This window comes from Thalassophryne amazonica, chromosome 5 (assembly GCF_902500255.1).
Source record: "Thalassophryne amazonica chromosome 5, fThaAma1.1, whole genome shotgun sequence".
In the NCBI taxonomy this organism is placed as follows: domain Eukaryota; kingdom Metazoa; phylum Chordata; class Actinopteri; order Batrachoidiformes; family Batrachoididae; genus Thalassophryne; species Thalassophryne amazonica.
Window position 1 is genome coordinate 37,457,664 of NC_047107.1, and position 17,406 is coordinate 37,475,069.

Genomic DNA, 17,406 nt, shown 5'->3' on the forward strand with positions numbered 1-17,406 from the left:
AGAAAACTAAAAGAATAAAATAAAAATACATAAAAATATCTGCCCTCCCTTTTCTGACGTCAAGGATGGATGATAAACTAATGTTTTTGTTATGGGGCCTAATTATCCAGTTAGTGCTCACTATCTGAATAAGAATGTGTAGCTGGATTCCAGATACATTTATTCCAATAGTGCTTGCAGTAGCTGTGCATTCGTGCCAACAATCACATCATCATAACTCCACCTTGACTGACGGATATTTCTGTTACAACAGCCCTGGTCTCCCCTACTTGAGTTGCATAAATTGCAGCAGTGTCACTGCCTCACAAATGTGCGTGTGCAGCCCCGCGAGCTGCGGACCATATATATTTTTTTTCCTCTCTGCAGGAACACTCCAAGAACACACGGCGATCACGATTTGACGAACCTGCCTTGAAGTGAGCGCTCACTGTGCGCGCACCTGCAGCGCCCTCCGCCGGCTGAGAGCAGCGCCTCTTTATAAAGCCGGCGCATGCACGCACGCGGCGCAAAAAGAAGCGTTCAGTTCCTCCGCGGCAGCATGAGCGCGCACATTTTGAGGACGCAAAGGAGGGGGGATTAAAAAATAATAACTAGTCGGGGTCTTGGTGCACTTTCAGATGACTTCTGCCTCCTGAGGGAGATTTGCGCACGTTTTGCGCCAGTTTGAGGGATGTTTTAGAGACAATTTGTGTGAGGGGCATTTTGGAGCGAGAGGTCGAAGCCCTGATAATGCGGAGAGAGCAAAGAGTTTGTGGGCATGAACGCAGCGCAGACGGACCCTGACAAACTCCTCACGTGGATTGAGTGATTGCTGTTTCATTTGACATTTATTTCCTGCAATCAGAGGATTTTTTCTCCCCTTTTCCCTCCGCAGCTGTGCCTTAAAATTGTGGATTAATTCAGGGATGCGAGGATTTTTGGAGGCGCGTCTTAATTTTGGAGTTGACTGAGGAGGATATTGTTTTTTTTTTTCCTTTTCTTTTCCTTATCATTCTTTTTTTTTTTTTCTTAACACTTAAGCCTGGCTCCAGGATCGAGAGAAGAGGATTAACCCTTCGTGAAGGTGGAAGTAATAATTCTAACAATCTAAGTGGACCCAAACTCATCCTCCTGGCTGCTGAATCCAACATGAAGTCTGTCACAGTGTGGATGTGCGTTTCCGTCTTTCTGCTTCTCTTAGGTGAGGAGTCACTCAAATTCACAAGTAGGATTAAAAATCCATAAATATATTGCATATATTTATAGCTTCTGTCATATGTGGGAATTTCCTATTTGATGTTTTCATTTGTAAATCATTTCCATCTGTGCAAATGTGAATCTGCAAGACAGAAATCACACAATGAGACGATAAAAGGTATTTATTTTATTTTCTGTACTCTTCATCCCAGGCAGTGCTCCCGTTTCCTCCGCGCAGCATCCTCCGCATCACCTTTACAGGAAGCCGCAAGGGGTCGCTCTTGTCATTTCATACGAAGCGTCTGCTCTTCGGTGTTGAAGGTGCAACACCTCGTGTCTGCTCCTCCGTGCACAAGCGTTTATCTTTCCACGTGCACGTTTTTTTTTTTTTTTTTTGAGGGTTTCTTTCTTTCTTCTTCTTTGCGATGAGATAATTAGTTATTCTTCGGTGATCAAGTGTGAGAAACTGAAATATGCAATTATATTTGTTATTGGGAGTTTAAAATACAGGCACTGCAAAATTAATGAAGAAAAAAATGAATCAGAATAGTCAGCGCAAACATATCTGTGATTGCTGTGGACACTGACAAATTTAATAGTGGTGTTCAACAGAAATAATCCATGAAGGGATCATTTTCTGTCCTTCCAGGCTCACATCAGTATAATGAAGTGATAAAATACTTTGGGATGTCCTGAGCCAATCTGCACATTTTATGATGACTCTGTTGGCTTAAAAAAGCTTTGAATCCTCACTGTTAAAATGCATATTTAAATGGCCATCCTGTGAATTTCCTGGACGATTTGGACTGCAGCAGCTTTAAAAAAAATAAAATATAAAGTAATGTGACCTTGATGTGCTGATCCACCTTATAACATTTGCTGTGTCATTTGGGAAAATGTGCCACGCGTCTGATTTTTATTTCACGGGTTTGTGAGTTTGTCTCTGTGTCAGACCATCCGCGGGCTTCCGTAGCTAATGCAATCTTTCCTGATGACTGTAAACAACGGTTGAATTCCATCTCCAGAATTTCAGCAGAACATCACTCCTATTTGTGTGTTTGCTTTCTTGTTACAGAAAAAAACTGAGATTACTCACTCACACTCATCTTCAACCGCTTAGTCCAATAAAGGGTCGCGGGTGCCTATCCCGGCAGTCATAGGGTGTGAGGCGGGGTACACCCTGGACAGGACTCCAGTTTGTCGCAGGACCACATATAAACAAACAAACACATTCACACCTGCACGCATACCTGCGGACAACTTAAAGTTTCCAGTCCACCTAACTTGCATGTCTTTGGATGTGGCAGGAAGCTGGCGCACCCCGAGATAACTCGCGCAAACACAGGGAGAACATGCAAACTCCAAACAGAAAGGTCACGGGTAGGAATCGAACCCACAACCTTCTCGCTGTGAGGCAACGGTGCTAACCACCAAGCCACCAAACCTGAGATCAAACGCTCATAAATATGAACGTGATTTCTGGAGAAGCTTCTCACCAGTTTTGTCCTTTTGCAACCCAAACAGTTTTACAAATGGTGAGGTGCAGTGTTTACTCTAAAATCCTGGATGCAAGCACAGGTCTGGTCTAGATCTAGTACAGAGAAGAACAGTTATCATTAGCAGTACAGCATGAACTAGAAAGCAGTGATATGTGGGCCTTACCCAGCCCTCGCTGTGCCAGTTTGAGATCCATGTCTGACAGAAGTTCCTGTGAATGGACACATGGGTCATCAAGCATTTTTTTTTTTTTTTTTGTCTAACCTGTTGCATGAAGATTGAAAGTCAAACTCAACCGCAGTTAGGATGCTTGTTCTGATCTGTCTCTCTCTTCACTCTCCTACCTGTGTTTCATCATCCCCACCTAGATGACACAGTGAGTTCCTGGGGTGGTTCATCTGTTTTGTCCACATCTTTAGCCAACAACAGCCCTGGATCCTCCACCACTGTGTCTGGGAGCGAACCTCAGCCAGAATGGGTAGACTGCGTCCAGGCAAGTGAGCTGTGTAACCAGAACCCTCACTGCAGCTCACGGTATCGGGTGATGCGCCAGTGCCTCGTGGGTAAGGAGAAGGACTCCATGCTGGACACCAACAGAGAGTGCCAGGCCGCCTTGGAGGTGTTGCTGGTTAGTCCACTGTACGACTGCCGCTGCAAGAGAGGCATGAAAAAGGAACTGCAGTGTCTGCAGAGCTACTGGAGCATCCACATGGGACTCACTGAAGGTAGGAGACCATGTTCCTCCTACCCTCAATGAGGCACATGGCCTCATGTGCCTCACTGAGGGTAGGAGTGCAAATCATGAGCACATGATTTGCATAGTTGCAAAATGTCACATCGGAATCCCAAATCCATGAAAATATTTGTCTTACAGATGTTTAAAATAGAGCTTGCTGTCTCATCTTTTCAATTAAAATAATTGAGCAAGACATGGAAGGTGTTGATTGGTTATATTTCATTTCTTTCCTACGGGGTCGTTAATTCACTTCATAACACATTCTGCAGTGTTTGAAGGCCCGTTATACTGCTGTACACACTTTATTTGGTTTGCACTTCTGTCCACGTCATTTTCAACATAATTTTGGCTCGTTCACTGCAGTTGTTGAATCGTTTTTTCACAGTCAGTCAAACAAACACACCCCCTATAAATCGACCAGTTATACTGATTCTGTAAATAAATATACAGAGACTTGCAGAAACTTTAAAAATCATCTGTGGATTGGTTAATTCTTTCAGTAACAGTCTTCATTACACATTACTGTAGGTCACAAAATATTGCTGAAAGCTGTAGCCTACATTAAGAAGTACTCTCTTAATTAAGCAGTTGATTGATATTTAATATGCAGAATATAACTTGTAGTATGCATGATGAGGTCATCACCTCCATACACCATATAACAGTACCTTTGTTATTTTGTATTTATAGAAATAACCTACACATAAATATTCCTTGTGCAAACATACATCTTTATGCTGATGATGCAGTTGTCTATTGCTCTCTGTTTATAAAAAACACAGACCATTTTGTAGCTTCAGCTAGCATTTAATGCTATTCAGCAATCCCTGTCTGACCTGCAGCCAGTTTTAAATGTTGAAATATATATGCCATTCACAAAATATAAAAACACTCTTAGATCATCTAATTATTGTTGCAGGTGATGGAAAATGTATACAGTACATTTCTTCATAATAGTGTTAACTGGTAACTCTGTGTAACAGAAATTTGCATCTTGATTTAAACTAATATGGTAGTTATGATGACAGTGAATGAACAGTATTACATTTGAGTTTACCTGGGTTTCTAGCTGATACTGTACTGAAATAAAGCCCCAAATGAACCCTGTGCAGGGAGTAAGTTCATATTAGTAGAATCCCCATTGACGTCATGTGGAAACCCCAATAACAAAACCAAATATGGCTGTCCTTGGTGATGAATCTTGTGTGCGTAGAAGACTGAAAATGGTACAGAAAATGTAGACTATATCCAGAAAAAAATATAATGTCAGTACTGTTGTGGATATTTGTCTATTTTATTTGGGAAAAACTCTGTGGATGTTCTGTCGTGTGTCCTCATACAATCTCTATCCTCTTTGGGTTTGGTTAGAACCGATCAGCAGTGCCTGTGCAGATTTTGGGGGTTGTGTGACATGTAAGTGCTTAGAAAAATACATCGTAGGAACAGGCTTCAAATTATTTTGGAAATAGCAAGGTTTTTAAAACATTCTTTCTTTTCAGGCTTGTATTGAAAGTTTAAAGTGAATCTTTTTTTTACAAACAATAATGTGATATTTTATACAATAGGATACACAGAATTGCTGTTATATTGTATTTTGATATAAATTAGATTTTAGTTCTTTTTTGGTAGATAGGTAGACAGACAGACAAAGACAGACAGATGGACAGACGGATGGATGGATGAAGGTCCCCTGCGATCTTTGTTACCCCCCCCCCCCTTTACCCAGGTAGAGAACCTCGGTTCTAGCTGACAAAAGGTGTTCCCAAATAAAGCTCTTATTTTTGTTTTGCAGGACCTCTGTTATGTTTTATTGGAGCCACAAAAAAAAAGAAAAGTGATGACCTCCAATGACGAGATCATGTTCTGGTTTGGTAATACAAGGTCTATTAGAAAAGTATCCAACCTTATTATTTTTTTCAAAAACCATATGGATTTGAATCACGTGTGATTACGTCAGACCAGCTTGAACCCTCGTGCGCATGCGTGAGTTTTTCCACGCCTGTCGGTTGCGTCATTCGCCTGTGAGCAGGCTTTGAGTGAGGAGTGGTCCACCCCCCTCATCGGATTTTCATTGCCAGGAAATGGCGGAATGATTTGGGCTTTTTTTCCATCAGAATTTTTTCAGAAACTGTTAGAGACTGGCAGCTGGAAACCATTAGAAAAATTTATCTGGCTTTCGGTGAAAATGTTACGGGCTTGGTAGAGAATAAGGAGTGTTACTGTCGCTTTAAGGACGGCCCCCAGCGGCTGTGGGGCACGTCGTTGCTTTGCGCCATGCGGCACCGCCATGACGCGCGAAGCCTCCGCTCCTCTTTCCATGACAAAAACTCCTGTAACAGTGGAATGTGCCGTTCATTTCCAAACTGGATGCTGTGTTTTATCCGGGACGTCGTCTGACTAGCACAGGAATTGTGAAAAGACGTGGACATCAGCACTTTTTCGGCACATTGAGACAGACGTGCAGAGGAATTCTGCGTGTCACGGCGGTGCTGCATGGCACAAAGCAATGCCGTGATGAAGCCTCACAGGACATGTTCTGGCATGTCCAGGCACATCCACAATTTCTCGGATAATCACTCGATGGAAAAACCGCCGACAGCTGTCTGAACGCCATCTCAAAGCCGTCCTGTGAGACCAAAACGGAGGTGGTTTTGTCTCGCTCCAGTAGCAAATCCATCGTGACACGCGAAGCCTCCGCTCAGCTTTCCATGACAAAATCTCTTGTTAAAAGTGAAATCTGCCGGAAAATGGTTGATGTCCAGGTCTTGTGATAACCAGAGAAATGGCACACGATGGTCACGGATCCAGACAGCCATCCGTTTAGAAATGAAATGGTCGTTCAGCCTGTCGATGGCGGCTTTGGAGCGCGGCGTGCCCCACAGCCGCTGGGGGCCGTCCTTAAAGCGACAGTAACACTCCTAATTCTCTACCAAGCCCGTAACATTTTCACCGAAAGCCAGATAAATTTTTCTAATGGTTTCCAGCTGCCAGTCTCTAACAGTTTCTGAAAAAAATCTGATGGAAAAAAAGCCCAAATCATTCCGCCATTTCCTGGCAATGAAAATCCGACGAGGGGGCTGGACCACTCCTCACTCAAAGCCTGCTCACAGGCGAATGACGCAACCGACAGGCGTGGAAAAACTTACGCATGCGCACGAGGGTTCAAGCTTGTCTGACGCAATCACACATGATTCAAATCCATACGGTTTTTGAAAAAAATAATAAGGTCAGATACTTTTCTAATAAACCTCGTATATTAGCACATTTTCTCCAAATAGTCACTACTTTCCAGATTCACTCACTTACTCACCTTTGACTGTTTACTCCAATTAAGGGTCACGGGAGGGCCGGAGCCTATCCCAGCAGTTACAAGGTGTAAGGCGGGGTACACCCTGGACATGACACCAGTCTGTTGCAGGGCCACATACAGACAAACAAACACATTCACACCCACACGCACACCTACGGACAATTTAAAGTTTCCTTTTCACCTAACCTGAATATTTTTGGATGTGGGAGGAAGCCAGAGCACCCGGACGGAAGCCACACAAACATGCAAACTCCACACAAAACGGACACAGGTGGGAATTGATCCCATGACCTTCTTGCTGTGAGGCAACAGTGCTCACTACGAAACCACCGTGCTGCGTACCTTCCAGATTATGACACATATATTATGCATAGCAGTTCTTTTCTCACAAGTCCAACATTGAAATTTATTACGTTTACAAAGAATTAAAGAAAACAAATTCTTGACTATGAGAGACTGAAAACAGGAAGTCTGGCATTTTTGTTTTATTAATGGATAATTTCCAGCAGATTAATCTGTTCATCATTTCAGATGGAAGCATTAGTCAGTTTACAGTTCTTCAGGGTTCGATAAGGTGTATGATAACATTCATTTTGTTAAATGAACCATTTATTACTGTCCCAGCAATGAGAAGAAGCATGCACACCACACTCACTGATGATGCCTCACTCCTTGATGCCCCCTTATAGAGATACCCAGAAACCGGTGATGAACAATGTATACATTCCCACTTTCCTCACCAGCTCTGAAGTAATGGAGCTGTAATGGGATTACATTAGGTGCAGACTTATTGCTTTTCACCTAAAGTGTTCCATGTTACCATGTAATTAGTTTACAATCGCACAGCTCAGTGGTCCTTACGGTATGTGTCCACTTACACAGGACATAAAACAGCACTCTTGTTGTCGCTCTGGTTTTGCCATTGTCATGCGCACAGAAGGCATAAATCATGGACACGGCTCAGCACACGGCTCATTCTTACCCGAGGCCATCAAATATGGTCATCAGGTATTGCAAAGACTTTGCTCCCGTCTGACCGTCTGTCTTAGCATAAGTCCAGTCCTAATATTGCCAGAGTCTTCCAATTCACAGGGAACGTTCTTGGGACACAGACCTTGTACACGTTCAGAGATGGCTAACCTTGACCTATTTTAAGAGGTCAAAATGTCACATTCTGTTTCTTTTTTTTCAGGGGTGGGGGTGACAGCCAATCAGAGTAGAGCGGCACTGTGACTTTCAATGGCTAGTCTAGCTAGCTGCAAACTCTGATTTGTTTGTGTGTAAATATAACGTCTTTGTCATATATTATGTAAAAGCTAGCAAGAAATAAACACTTCTACACTGGAAAACGCTATTATTGTAACCTGACAGCACCTCTGGAGTCATTTCCAAGACATTTTGCGGATGTCAGCGTGCAAGTTAACTTCCGCTAACTCAAAACAAACTTTCACTCTTGTCAAAAGTATGCGCACAAGCACACTCTCTTGCAGATGCCATTTAAAAGAAAAATATTGTTATGATTGATTGATTGATTGATAAATGGGCTTTATTGACCATGTACAAATTGTATGTATAAGTATTATTAATATAATAAGAATAGTTATTCAATATTATTTCATATATTATTTTATATTATTATTATTATTATATTTTATATTATTTTCATATATATTTTAAGCATTGCACACACACACACACACTTCACTTCGCTATGCAATGAAGGGTCACAGGGGGCTGGAGGCTATCCCAGCAGTCATAGAGCGTGAGGCGGGGTACACCCAGGACAGGACACAAGTCTGACACAGGGCCACAAACAGACAAACAAACACATTCACACCCACTCGCACACCTACAGACAATTTAAAGATTCCAATCCACCTAACCTGCATGTCTTTGGATGTGGGAGGAAACCGGAGCACCCAGAGGGAATTGAACCCATGACCTTCTCGCTGTGAAGCAACAGTGCTAACCACGAAGCCACCGTGCTGCCCATTTTAAGCACTGCGTTATATTTAAAGGTAAAAAGCAAACAAAAACAAAAAAGGCTTCCAATGTTTCATATTAAGAACATGTTGAGTGAATCCAAGCTGCTCGGGATGCAATTTGCCCTCAGGTTGGGACTGAAGGCGGGACCTCAACTCAGGAGTGACATTTCTTCGTGCCTGCACATGTGGAACATTCCACACACAAATTGTCATGGCACGTAAACACTGCAGTCACAGTGTTCTCAGCTGTTTTGACATATGGCCTAACGGTGAAACGTGCAAAGCCTGTGAGCTTTTGTGATGTGATCTGTGAAGTGATTTGCCATTCTGAGTGTTCGTAGCACCAGCTACACTGATAGAAGCATTGGGTTCCTGACATGAGAGGAAGGCAGATGTGACGACACAGATGTTCTTCGGGCGTTTTGACTCTTGCTGTCTTCCTCTCATGTACCCTCTGCCTCATCTTTGTAATCATTTTATGTGCATTCAGAAATTCTCCAATTCATAGCAAATTGCTGCACCAGTCAAAGCACTTTTTTTTTTAAAACATCAAGCAAGTCATGTGGCTGCCAAGGATGGAGCCCTGCTGTGCTCACATTGTGCCCTTCACGCAGCACGTGTTTCCTCTGCACTCATCTGAAGAACGCTTCTGAACACTGTCCTGTTTTGGCTGTCACTCTCAGAGATAAAACCAGCTTTAACGTGAGCGCTCTTACAGTGCAGCTTTAATCTAATCACGATCCATTGTGCAGTGAAGTAGGCTTGTGTTAACTGGAAGCAATCTATATACAACATCCATCTGTGGAAATAAACACGAAAGGCCAATTCCCAGCAGAGCCTCTCCAAATGGTGCTGGGCCACTTTAAAAATCATTGGGGTTCAATGTTGTCATGTCAGATAAAGTGTGATGGAGATTAGAAACTTGTAAATTATTTTGCTAAGGGACATCGTCCACTTCTTCAAGATGATGATGATGATGATGATGATGATTATTTACCTAACACCCCGTTTACACTGAGTCCACAACCGATGTCAGAGTTTCCAACCGTCCCGCATTAAGCGGAACAGTTCCGATATTTACCCCCATGTCCCGACAAGAAACAAAAGCATTGCTACCTTAGGAAGTCGTGTTAGCCAATACGTTGGAAACCTGCTGATTGCATAAAGCACTCCAACATAGTCACACCAAGCTCATCACAATTTGATGCAAAAAGGTTCATTTTGGCCAAATATCAGTGCGTGATGAGTTGGGTTACCCCCTTTGCCTCACTATGTGATGGAAGGGGAAATCCAAACACGGACCCTAAATATAACCTTAACCACAACCAGAACCACAACACAGATGAATCTTCCCTGATGACACGGAAAGGAAGCGGATAGGTTTTCTATTGTCAGAGAGAAATGACACCGCTGTCACAATATATGTTTCCCCGTGTGTCACTAAATATCACAAAGAGGCTGCCGAAAGTGTCACATAGCGACACAAAAGGGCACTGACCAAGCATGAACATGTGATGAGTTGGGAGTGAGAATGTGTTGACCACTAATCTCTATGCAGTGGGTTGGGCAGTGCTGTTGTGTGCGTCTGACACATTGTGCATCAAGATCAGTTGTATTTCCCACGTCGGCACACGCGCGTCACATTCATGTGACAGAGCATAGCAATATTGTGATTGAGCATGGCAACAGTGTGACTGAGTATAGCAACGTGGTTGCCATATTGGTATGTCTTGAAATGAAGCGGACCAAGTCAGGCGTTGTCAGGAGAATGAAATACTTTCCACGCACTACATGGCAGAAAAGAAGATGTAGAGGACAATATTGTGGCCATGATTTTCTAACTTTAAGTCAATCAGAAAAAGGTAGATACATTTACCAATGTCACGTCCAGTCACTACAATCCCAAGAGTTTCCTCACCTGCTGTGAGATTATAGAAAATAAATTCATAACAGTGAGTGACAGCAAGAAAAAAAAGCTGGGAATAGGACTGGTTAATGGGGAAAAAAGAGAAAAAACATCAGCTTTTCAAGATTAAAATTATAAATTTAATATGTATATGTCACGGACATGAACGAGCGAAGCTCTTCAGCATCTCACCATGTCATTTAGGTCCTTGAGACTTTTTTTTAGTAAATGCTTTAGGAGAGCATTAGCATGGCTAAAACCTTTCAGCTTCTGGGAGAGCTCCACCCCCCCGACCCCCTGCCTTTTTAAGAATTTTTCTTTATTTGCCTCTCACATGCCTGGAAGCTCCTCACCATCTAACTATGTCATTTAGGTCCTTCAGACTTTTTTTTTTTTTTCAGTAAAATGGTTCTTGGGAGCATAAGCATGGCTAAAATCTTTCAGCTTCTGGGGGTGAGGTGGGGACCTCCACTCCCCCAGACCCCCCACCTTTTTAAGCATTTTTTTTTTTTTGCCTTTCAGTTTCGGCATGGGCGACGCTCCCCCAGACCCCCTGCCTTTTTAAGCATTTCCATTCAGCTTCTGGGGTGCTGCACCCCCCAGACCCCACTTATTACAGCCCTCTTAACCCCCTGACACTTTAAGCATTTTTTAAATGTAGATGTAAATTAATATTCAAAGTTTTCAGCTAGTTGACAGTAGGGCTGTACAATATGGCCAAATTATCATATCTCAATATTGTCATATCAATATGATATAGGATATTCATTCAGATTCATTTTAAAATTCATTTTAAAATTTTATTGTTTACTTGTTACTTGCTACTAAGATGTGGAACAAGTTACCGCTCCACATCAGGCAGGCCTCTTCACTTTTTGTTTTTAAAACTAATCTTAAAACCCATTTTTATGCAATGGCTTTTAACCCGGAATGAGATCTTGATCTGTTTTGGTTGTTTTAACTGATTTTACTTGTTTTAGTTTAATTTTTTTTTTTGGGGGGGGGGGGGGGGGGGGGCTTGGTTTTTTTTTTTTTTTTTTGTACTTTGTGGTTTGTTACCTTTTATATGTCCCCTTGTGTACAGCACTTTGTTTCAGCTGCAGCTGTTTTTTTTTTAAAGTGCTTTATAAATAAAGTTGATTTGATTTGACTTTTAAAGTTTTGAGTGGCTTGGCTCCCATGTATCTGACTGACCTCTTACATATATACACCCCTCGAAGGTCTCTCCGATCTGCTGACCAGTTACTTCTTGCTGTCCCCAAGTCAAGACTGAAACACCGGGGTGACTGAGCTTTTGCTGTGGTGGCCCCCAAACTATGGAATGAGTTGCCTTTGTGTGTTAGGCTGGCTCCTTCATTGGAGGTTTTTAAGTCCCGCTTAAAAACACATCTTTTCTCTAAGGAATTTCAAAATTGTTCATGTTCTAGTCAGTATTAGTCATGTTGGTCACTTTTTAATTAATTTTTTTTTTTTATCTGTGTTGTATTTTAATAATGTCTTATTTGGAAAGCACTTTGTTAACTTTGTCGGTCGTTTAAAGTGCTCTATGAATAAAGTTGGATTGGATACGATATGACTATGATTTCACACAAAGTGCAGCAACAGTGAAAATTAAACATTTTTAAACAAAACAGTAATAATACCACACTCATTTTGCACTCATCATAAGGTTAGGATACTGTGCCCTCCAAAAGTATTGGAATGCTTGGTATTTCACACATTTTACTTTGTTTATGCCATTTCAAATACAAGAAATACAAAAAAAAAAAAGAAGAAAAATTTCTAAAATGATCTTCCTCAAACTCAAACTGAAAGTAAATCTCTAAAACTTTATAATACCTGTAAATACTAATCAGTTTTATTGCCACTTTTCTTCAGACAAGTCAGGTGATGGAAACATGAACATTTCCAAGTCACTGAATATGTCTTGGACTTTATTTACATCAGTTATGAAGAAATACAAAAGCTTCTTTCACCAAAACATCAAATCTAGGCTTTCATCTCAGATGTACTTTCTGGCAAATTGTAGCTGAACGTTCAGGTCTTCTTTTTAAGAAAATCCTCCTCTACACCACTCCATCAGGAAGCTGGATTTTATGTTTTTAATTATTTTATATTAAGTAGCAGACATTTGCTTTCAGTTTGAGTTTAAGGAAGATAACTTTAGATTTATTTACAACCCCAATTCCAATGAAGTTGGGATGTTGTGTGAAATGTAAATAAAAACAGAATACAATGATTTGTAAATCCGCTTCAACCTATTTTCAATTGAATAAAACACAAAGACAAGATATTTAATGTTCAAACTGATAAAGTTGATTGTTTTTGTGCAAATACGAGGTCTATTAGAAAAGAAACCGACCTTTTTATTTTTTTATAAAAATATTTGGATTTGAATCACGTGCAATTACATCAGCCAACCTTGAACCCTCGTGCGCATGCGTGAGTTTTTTCACGCCTGCCGGTTGCGTCATTCGCCTGTGGGCAGGCTTTGAGTGAGGAGTGGTCCACCCCCCTCGTCGGAATTCCTTTGTCTGACTTCTTCCTGAGAGACTGGCGCTTTGCTTGATCTAAATTTTTTCAGAACCTGTGAGACACATCGAAGTGGACACGATTCGAGAAATTCAGCTGGTTTTCGGTGAAAATTTTAACAGCTGATGAGAGATTATGGAGTGTTACTGTCGCCTTCAGGACTTCCCACGAAGCGGGACGTCGCGCCGTGCTCGGAGGCGCCGTCGTCAGCCTGTTTCGAGCTGAAAACCTCCAAATTTAAGCCTCTGTTGTCCCAGGACGTCGTGAGAGAACAGAGAACTTTCAGAAGAGGTTGGGATCAGCAGTTTATCCAGACATTCCACTGTTAAAGGAGATTTTGTAATGAAAGACGTGCGGACGGATTGGCGCGTCGGCAGGCAGCTGGCGCGGCGCACCGCCACAGGAAAAACACCTCCATGTTGATAACCATTTGTAAAAACCAGGCGGCTTTTGATGGCTTTCAGTTGAGTGAGTATCTGAGAAACTATTTAACAGCTGGACATGTTCCTCCTTAAGGCTTCCAACGGAGCACGGCGCGCCCTGCTTGTCTTTAATCCGTTTGTAATGATCCTTAATCTGTGTGACGCCCAGAGTATCTTCACCGAAAGCCGTCTGAATCTTCTGAATGGTTTCCACCTGGCTGTCTCTCACAGTTTCTGGAAAAATTTGATTCAGTGCTGCTCCAATCGCTCAGCCATTTTCCTGACAATGAAAATCCGACGAGGGGGGTGGACCAGTGATCACTCAAAGCCTGCCCACAGGCGAATGATGCAACCGACAGGCGTGAAAAAACTCACGCATGCGCATGAAGGTTCAAGCTTGGCTGATGCAAGCGCACATGATTCAAATCCATATAGTTTTTTTAAAAAATAAAAAGGTTGGATAGTTTTCTAACAGACCTCATTAATGTTACAAAACATAATTCTGCTCTAACAATAATATTGAAAGATCTCTGAGGGCCGTTCCCACCCCTGCAGAGTTGTACAATGGTTTAGTCCAGGTGCACAGGTGGCATGTTGACACATACACACACACACACACACACATCCCAAACGGGATCTCACAGAAAGAGGAGGTGTTTAGTGGTGCTGAAACAACTAATCGATTTAATCAGTTATTAAAATAGTTGTCAACTAATTTAGTCATCAATTAGTTGTTAAATAACTTTGTTTTACCGTAAATGTTTTGTTTCTTCCATATAAATCAACCGTTTCTGCAGCGCGGCTTTGCTTTGAACCTTGAACCAATCGAAGCAGTGATTCGCAGATCGAATCACTGCTTCGATATGGTGCTTTGTTGATTCAGTGTTTTATTTTGCTTAATCTTAATTTTTTCCCCACTAAAACCCCAAAGAGCATCTGTCTGTGAGCAACATTTGCCGTTTTATGTTAATCTGACCTGTTATGGTCTTCTGAAACAGTTCATAGATGTATTTTATGACTTAAAAACGGGACCAATGCTAATGCGTTAGCATGTCTATGGCGTTTTCAATGTTAAAGTTAGCATTAAGCTGTTGCAGCTGTCAGCACATTTGTTTTCTGTGTAATAATTCATGGCTCAGTGTTTGCTGTCGTAAAAGAGTCAAATGTATTACAAATTGTAATATTTTATTCATTTATTTTTATTTATATATCAATAATAATAATAGCAACAACAACAATAATAGTAATAATGATTAATAATGCCACAATACAGTTTTAGAGAAATGAACAAAAAGAATCTGATAAAAGAAAACAGAAAAGATTAAACCAACTAACAATGAACATAAATAAATAAATATATAGATAACTGTTTCCTGTGAACACCTAGTGACTCTTAAACATCCACTTCCTCCCTGTTTTATTTAAGTTTAATGACAATTTGTTTTGGTCAAACCACATCTAAGCTGTGTTTTTACACAAGAAAAAAATAAAATGCAGTAAACTGCACATTTGTGTCTTTTTTCATGAAAATATCTTATTAAATATAACATTTTACACTTTCGTCAGGCCTTTAAAATACTTTTGTGGACTCTTGCTGTAATATGTTGTCAGTGGTTGAGATAGTTGGTGTAGGCATCTAAAAGTGCTCATAATCGGTTGAAACCTGATAGAAATCTCTTTGTGGTGTGTCGGTGATGTATGTATGTGAAAAATAAAACAAAACACTACTCCAGGTATGTTTTTGAGGAGAATATAATATCATAACTTTGTTACTTTGTTACAAGGTCAAACGTTGATGTTAGGTGATAAAGCCCTTTTAATAATAACTCAAAGAAATAATGGCAAAACTCACATGTATGTAAAAAAAAACCAAAATGATTAATGGAAAAAATAATCGACCGATGAACTGAGTAGTAAAATAATCGTTAGTTGCAGCCCTAGTGTTTAGGCTGAAATAAAATTTTTCTTTCCTAAAAAATCAAAGTCCGGATTTCAAAAAAGAAGAGAAAAAAGGACAGGGAAAGAAAACTAAATGGGGGAAGGCAGCTGCTAACCAAATTCTTTGAAAAGAGAGGTGAGCCTGAAAGCTAGCTATATTGAGTTGGGGGGTCTGGGGGATTTGGTGCATTCCTGTGCATTTTAACAGACGGGAATGCACCAAATTGCACCATTTTTCTAGAAAAATGGTGCAATTTGGTCCCCCAGACCCCCCAACTCAATATTGCTCCCCGAACTTTAGAAAGGGTTCTGACTCCCAGGTGTGATCTAAGGTATAGATGATTTAGACCTGGTTTGACTACACATTAGAAATTTGGCGTTTGTGTTAATAAAAAAGAAGATAACACTGTGTGTGTGTGTGTGTGTGGGGGGGGGGGGGTCTTCAAATGGGTAGTACCTAGGGCCCAGAATTTGGTGCTACACCCCTGTGGCACTGCATCAAAAACTGACATCATTATACAAAGGATCTTATCGCATGGGCTCAGCAACACTTCAGAAAACCACTGTCAGTTAACACAGTTTGTTGCTACATCTACAAGTGCAAGTTAAAACTCTACCATGCAAAGCGAAAGCCATACTTCAATAACATCCAGAAACGCCACCGCCTTCTCTGGGCCCGAGCTCATTTGAAATGGACAGACGCAAAGTGGAAAAGTGTGCTGTGGTCTGATGAGTCCCCATTTCAAATTGTTTTTGGAAATCATGGATGTTGTGTCCTCCGGACAAAAGAGGAAAAAGACCATTCAGATTGTGACCAGCGCAAAGTTCAAAAGCCAGCATCTGTGATGGTATGGGGGTGTGTTAGCGCTCATGGCATGGGCAACTTACACATCTGTGATGGCACCATCAATGCTGAAAGGTACATCTAGGTTTTGGAGCAACACATGCTGCCACATCTTTGTCAGGGATGTCACTGCTTATTTCAGCAAGACAATGCCAAGCCACATTCTGCACGTGTTACAACAGCGTGGCTTCATAGTAAAAGAATGCGGGTACTAGACTGACCTGCCTGCAGTCCAGACCTGTCGCCCATTGAAAATGTATGGTGCATTATGAAGCGCAAAATACGACAACAGAGATCCCAGACTGTTGAACAACTGAAGTCGTACATCAAGCAAGAATGGGAAAGAATTCCACCTACAAAGCTTCAACAATTAGTGTCCTCAGTTCCCAAACGCTTATTGAGTGTTGTTTTAAGGAAAGGTGACGTAACACAGTGGTAAACATACCACTGTCCCAGCTTTTTTGAAACGTGTTGCAGGCATTACAGTTTCTGTCAATTGCTAAGACACATTTCTCAAAAGCTGCTCTCCTTTTCTCTAAACTGTGAACACAAAACCCAGTTTTCAAGCTACATTCACAAAACCCCAGACTCTTCTTGCAAAACCAAACTTTCACCTCAAAACAGTTCAATCTGTGCTCAAAACTGAACTATGTTGTCAAATCATGCCCCGAGTCATTCAAAATTAAAAACACTACTGAGCAGTCTCTAAACTCGACATAGAAAAATAGAAAATACAATGATCAGGACATGAAGCTGTAGAAATAAATGGTTATTGTTCACTGTAGGCTAAATGCAGGTTGCAAAAGAAAAAACTGTGCATTTAGCACTTGTACATAGTAAAAAAAGTACAAATAACAGAAATCCTGTGCATTTACATGTAGCACTTGTACAGTATAAAACAAATAGAAATCATGTGTATTTAACAGTAGTATGTAAGTCTACGTAAAAATAAAGTACAAAAATATACATGCAATACTAGGCCTACAAACAGTGAGACTAACCCTCCATACTACAGTACATTGGCACAGTAATGTACTGAAACATGTATTTACTTACAGTA

General features: G+C 41.1%; 1 protein-coding gene across 1 annotated transcript in view; it reads left to right on the plus strand.

Annotated features, from left to right (window-relative positions):
• Positions 1-576: 576 nt before the first annotated feature.
• Positions 577-17,406, plus strand: part of LOC117510338 (GDNF family receptor alpha-2-like) — a 347,569-nt gene continuing 330,739 nt past the window's right edge. The window contains exons 1-2 of the mRNA XM_034170019.1: positions 577-1,180; positions 3,042-3,398. Of these exons, the coding sequence (XP_034025910.1) occupies positions 1,129-1,180; positions 3,042-3,398 (409 nt within the window). The 5' untranslated portion in view covers positions 577-1,128. The remainder of the gene's footprint in view (positions 1,181-3,041; positions 3,399-17,406) is intronic.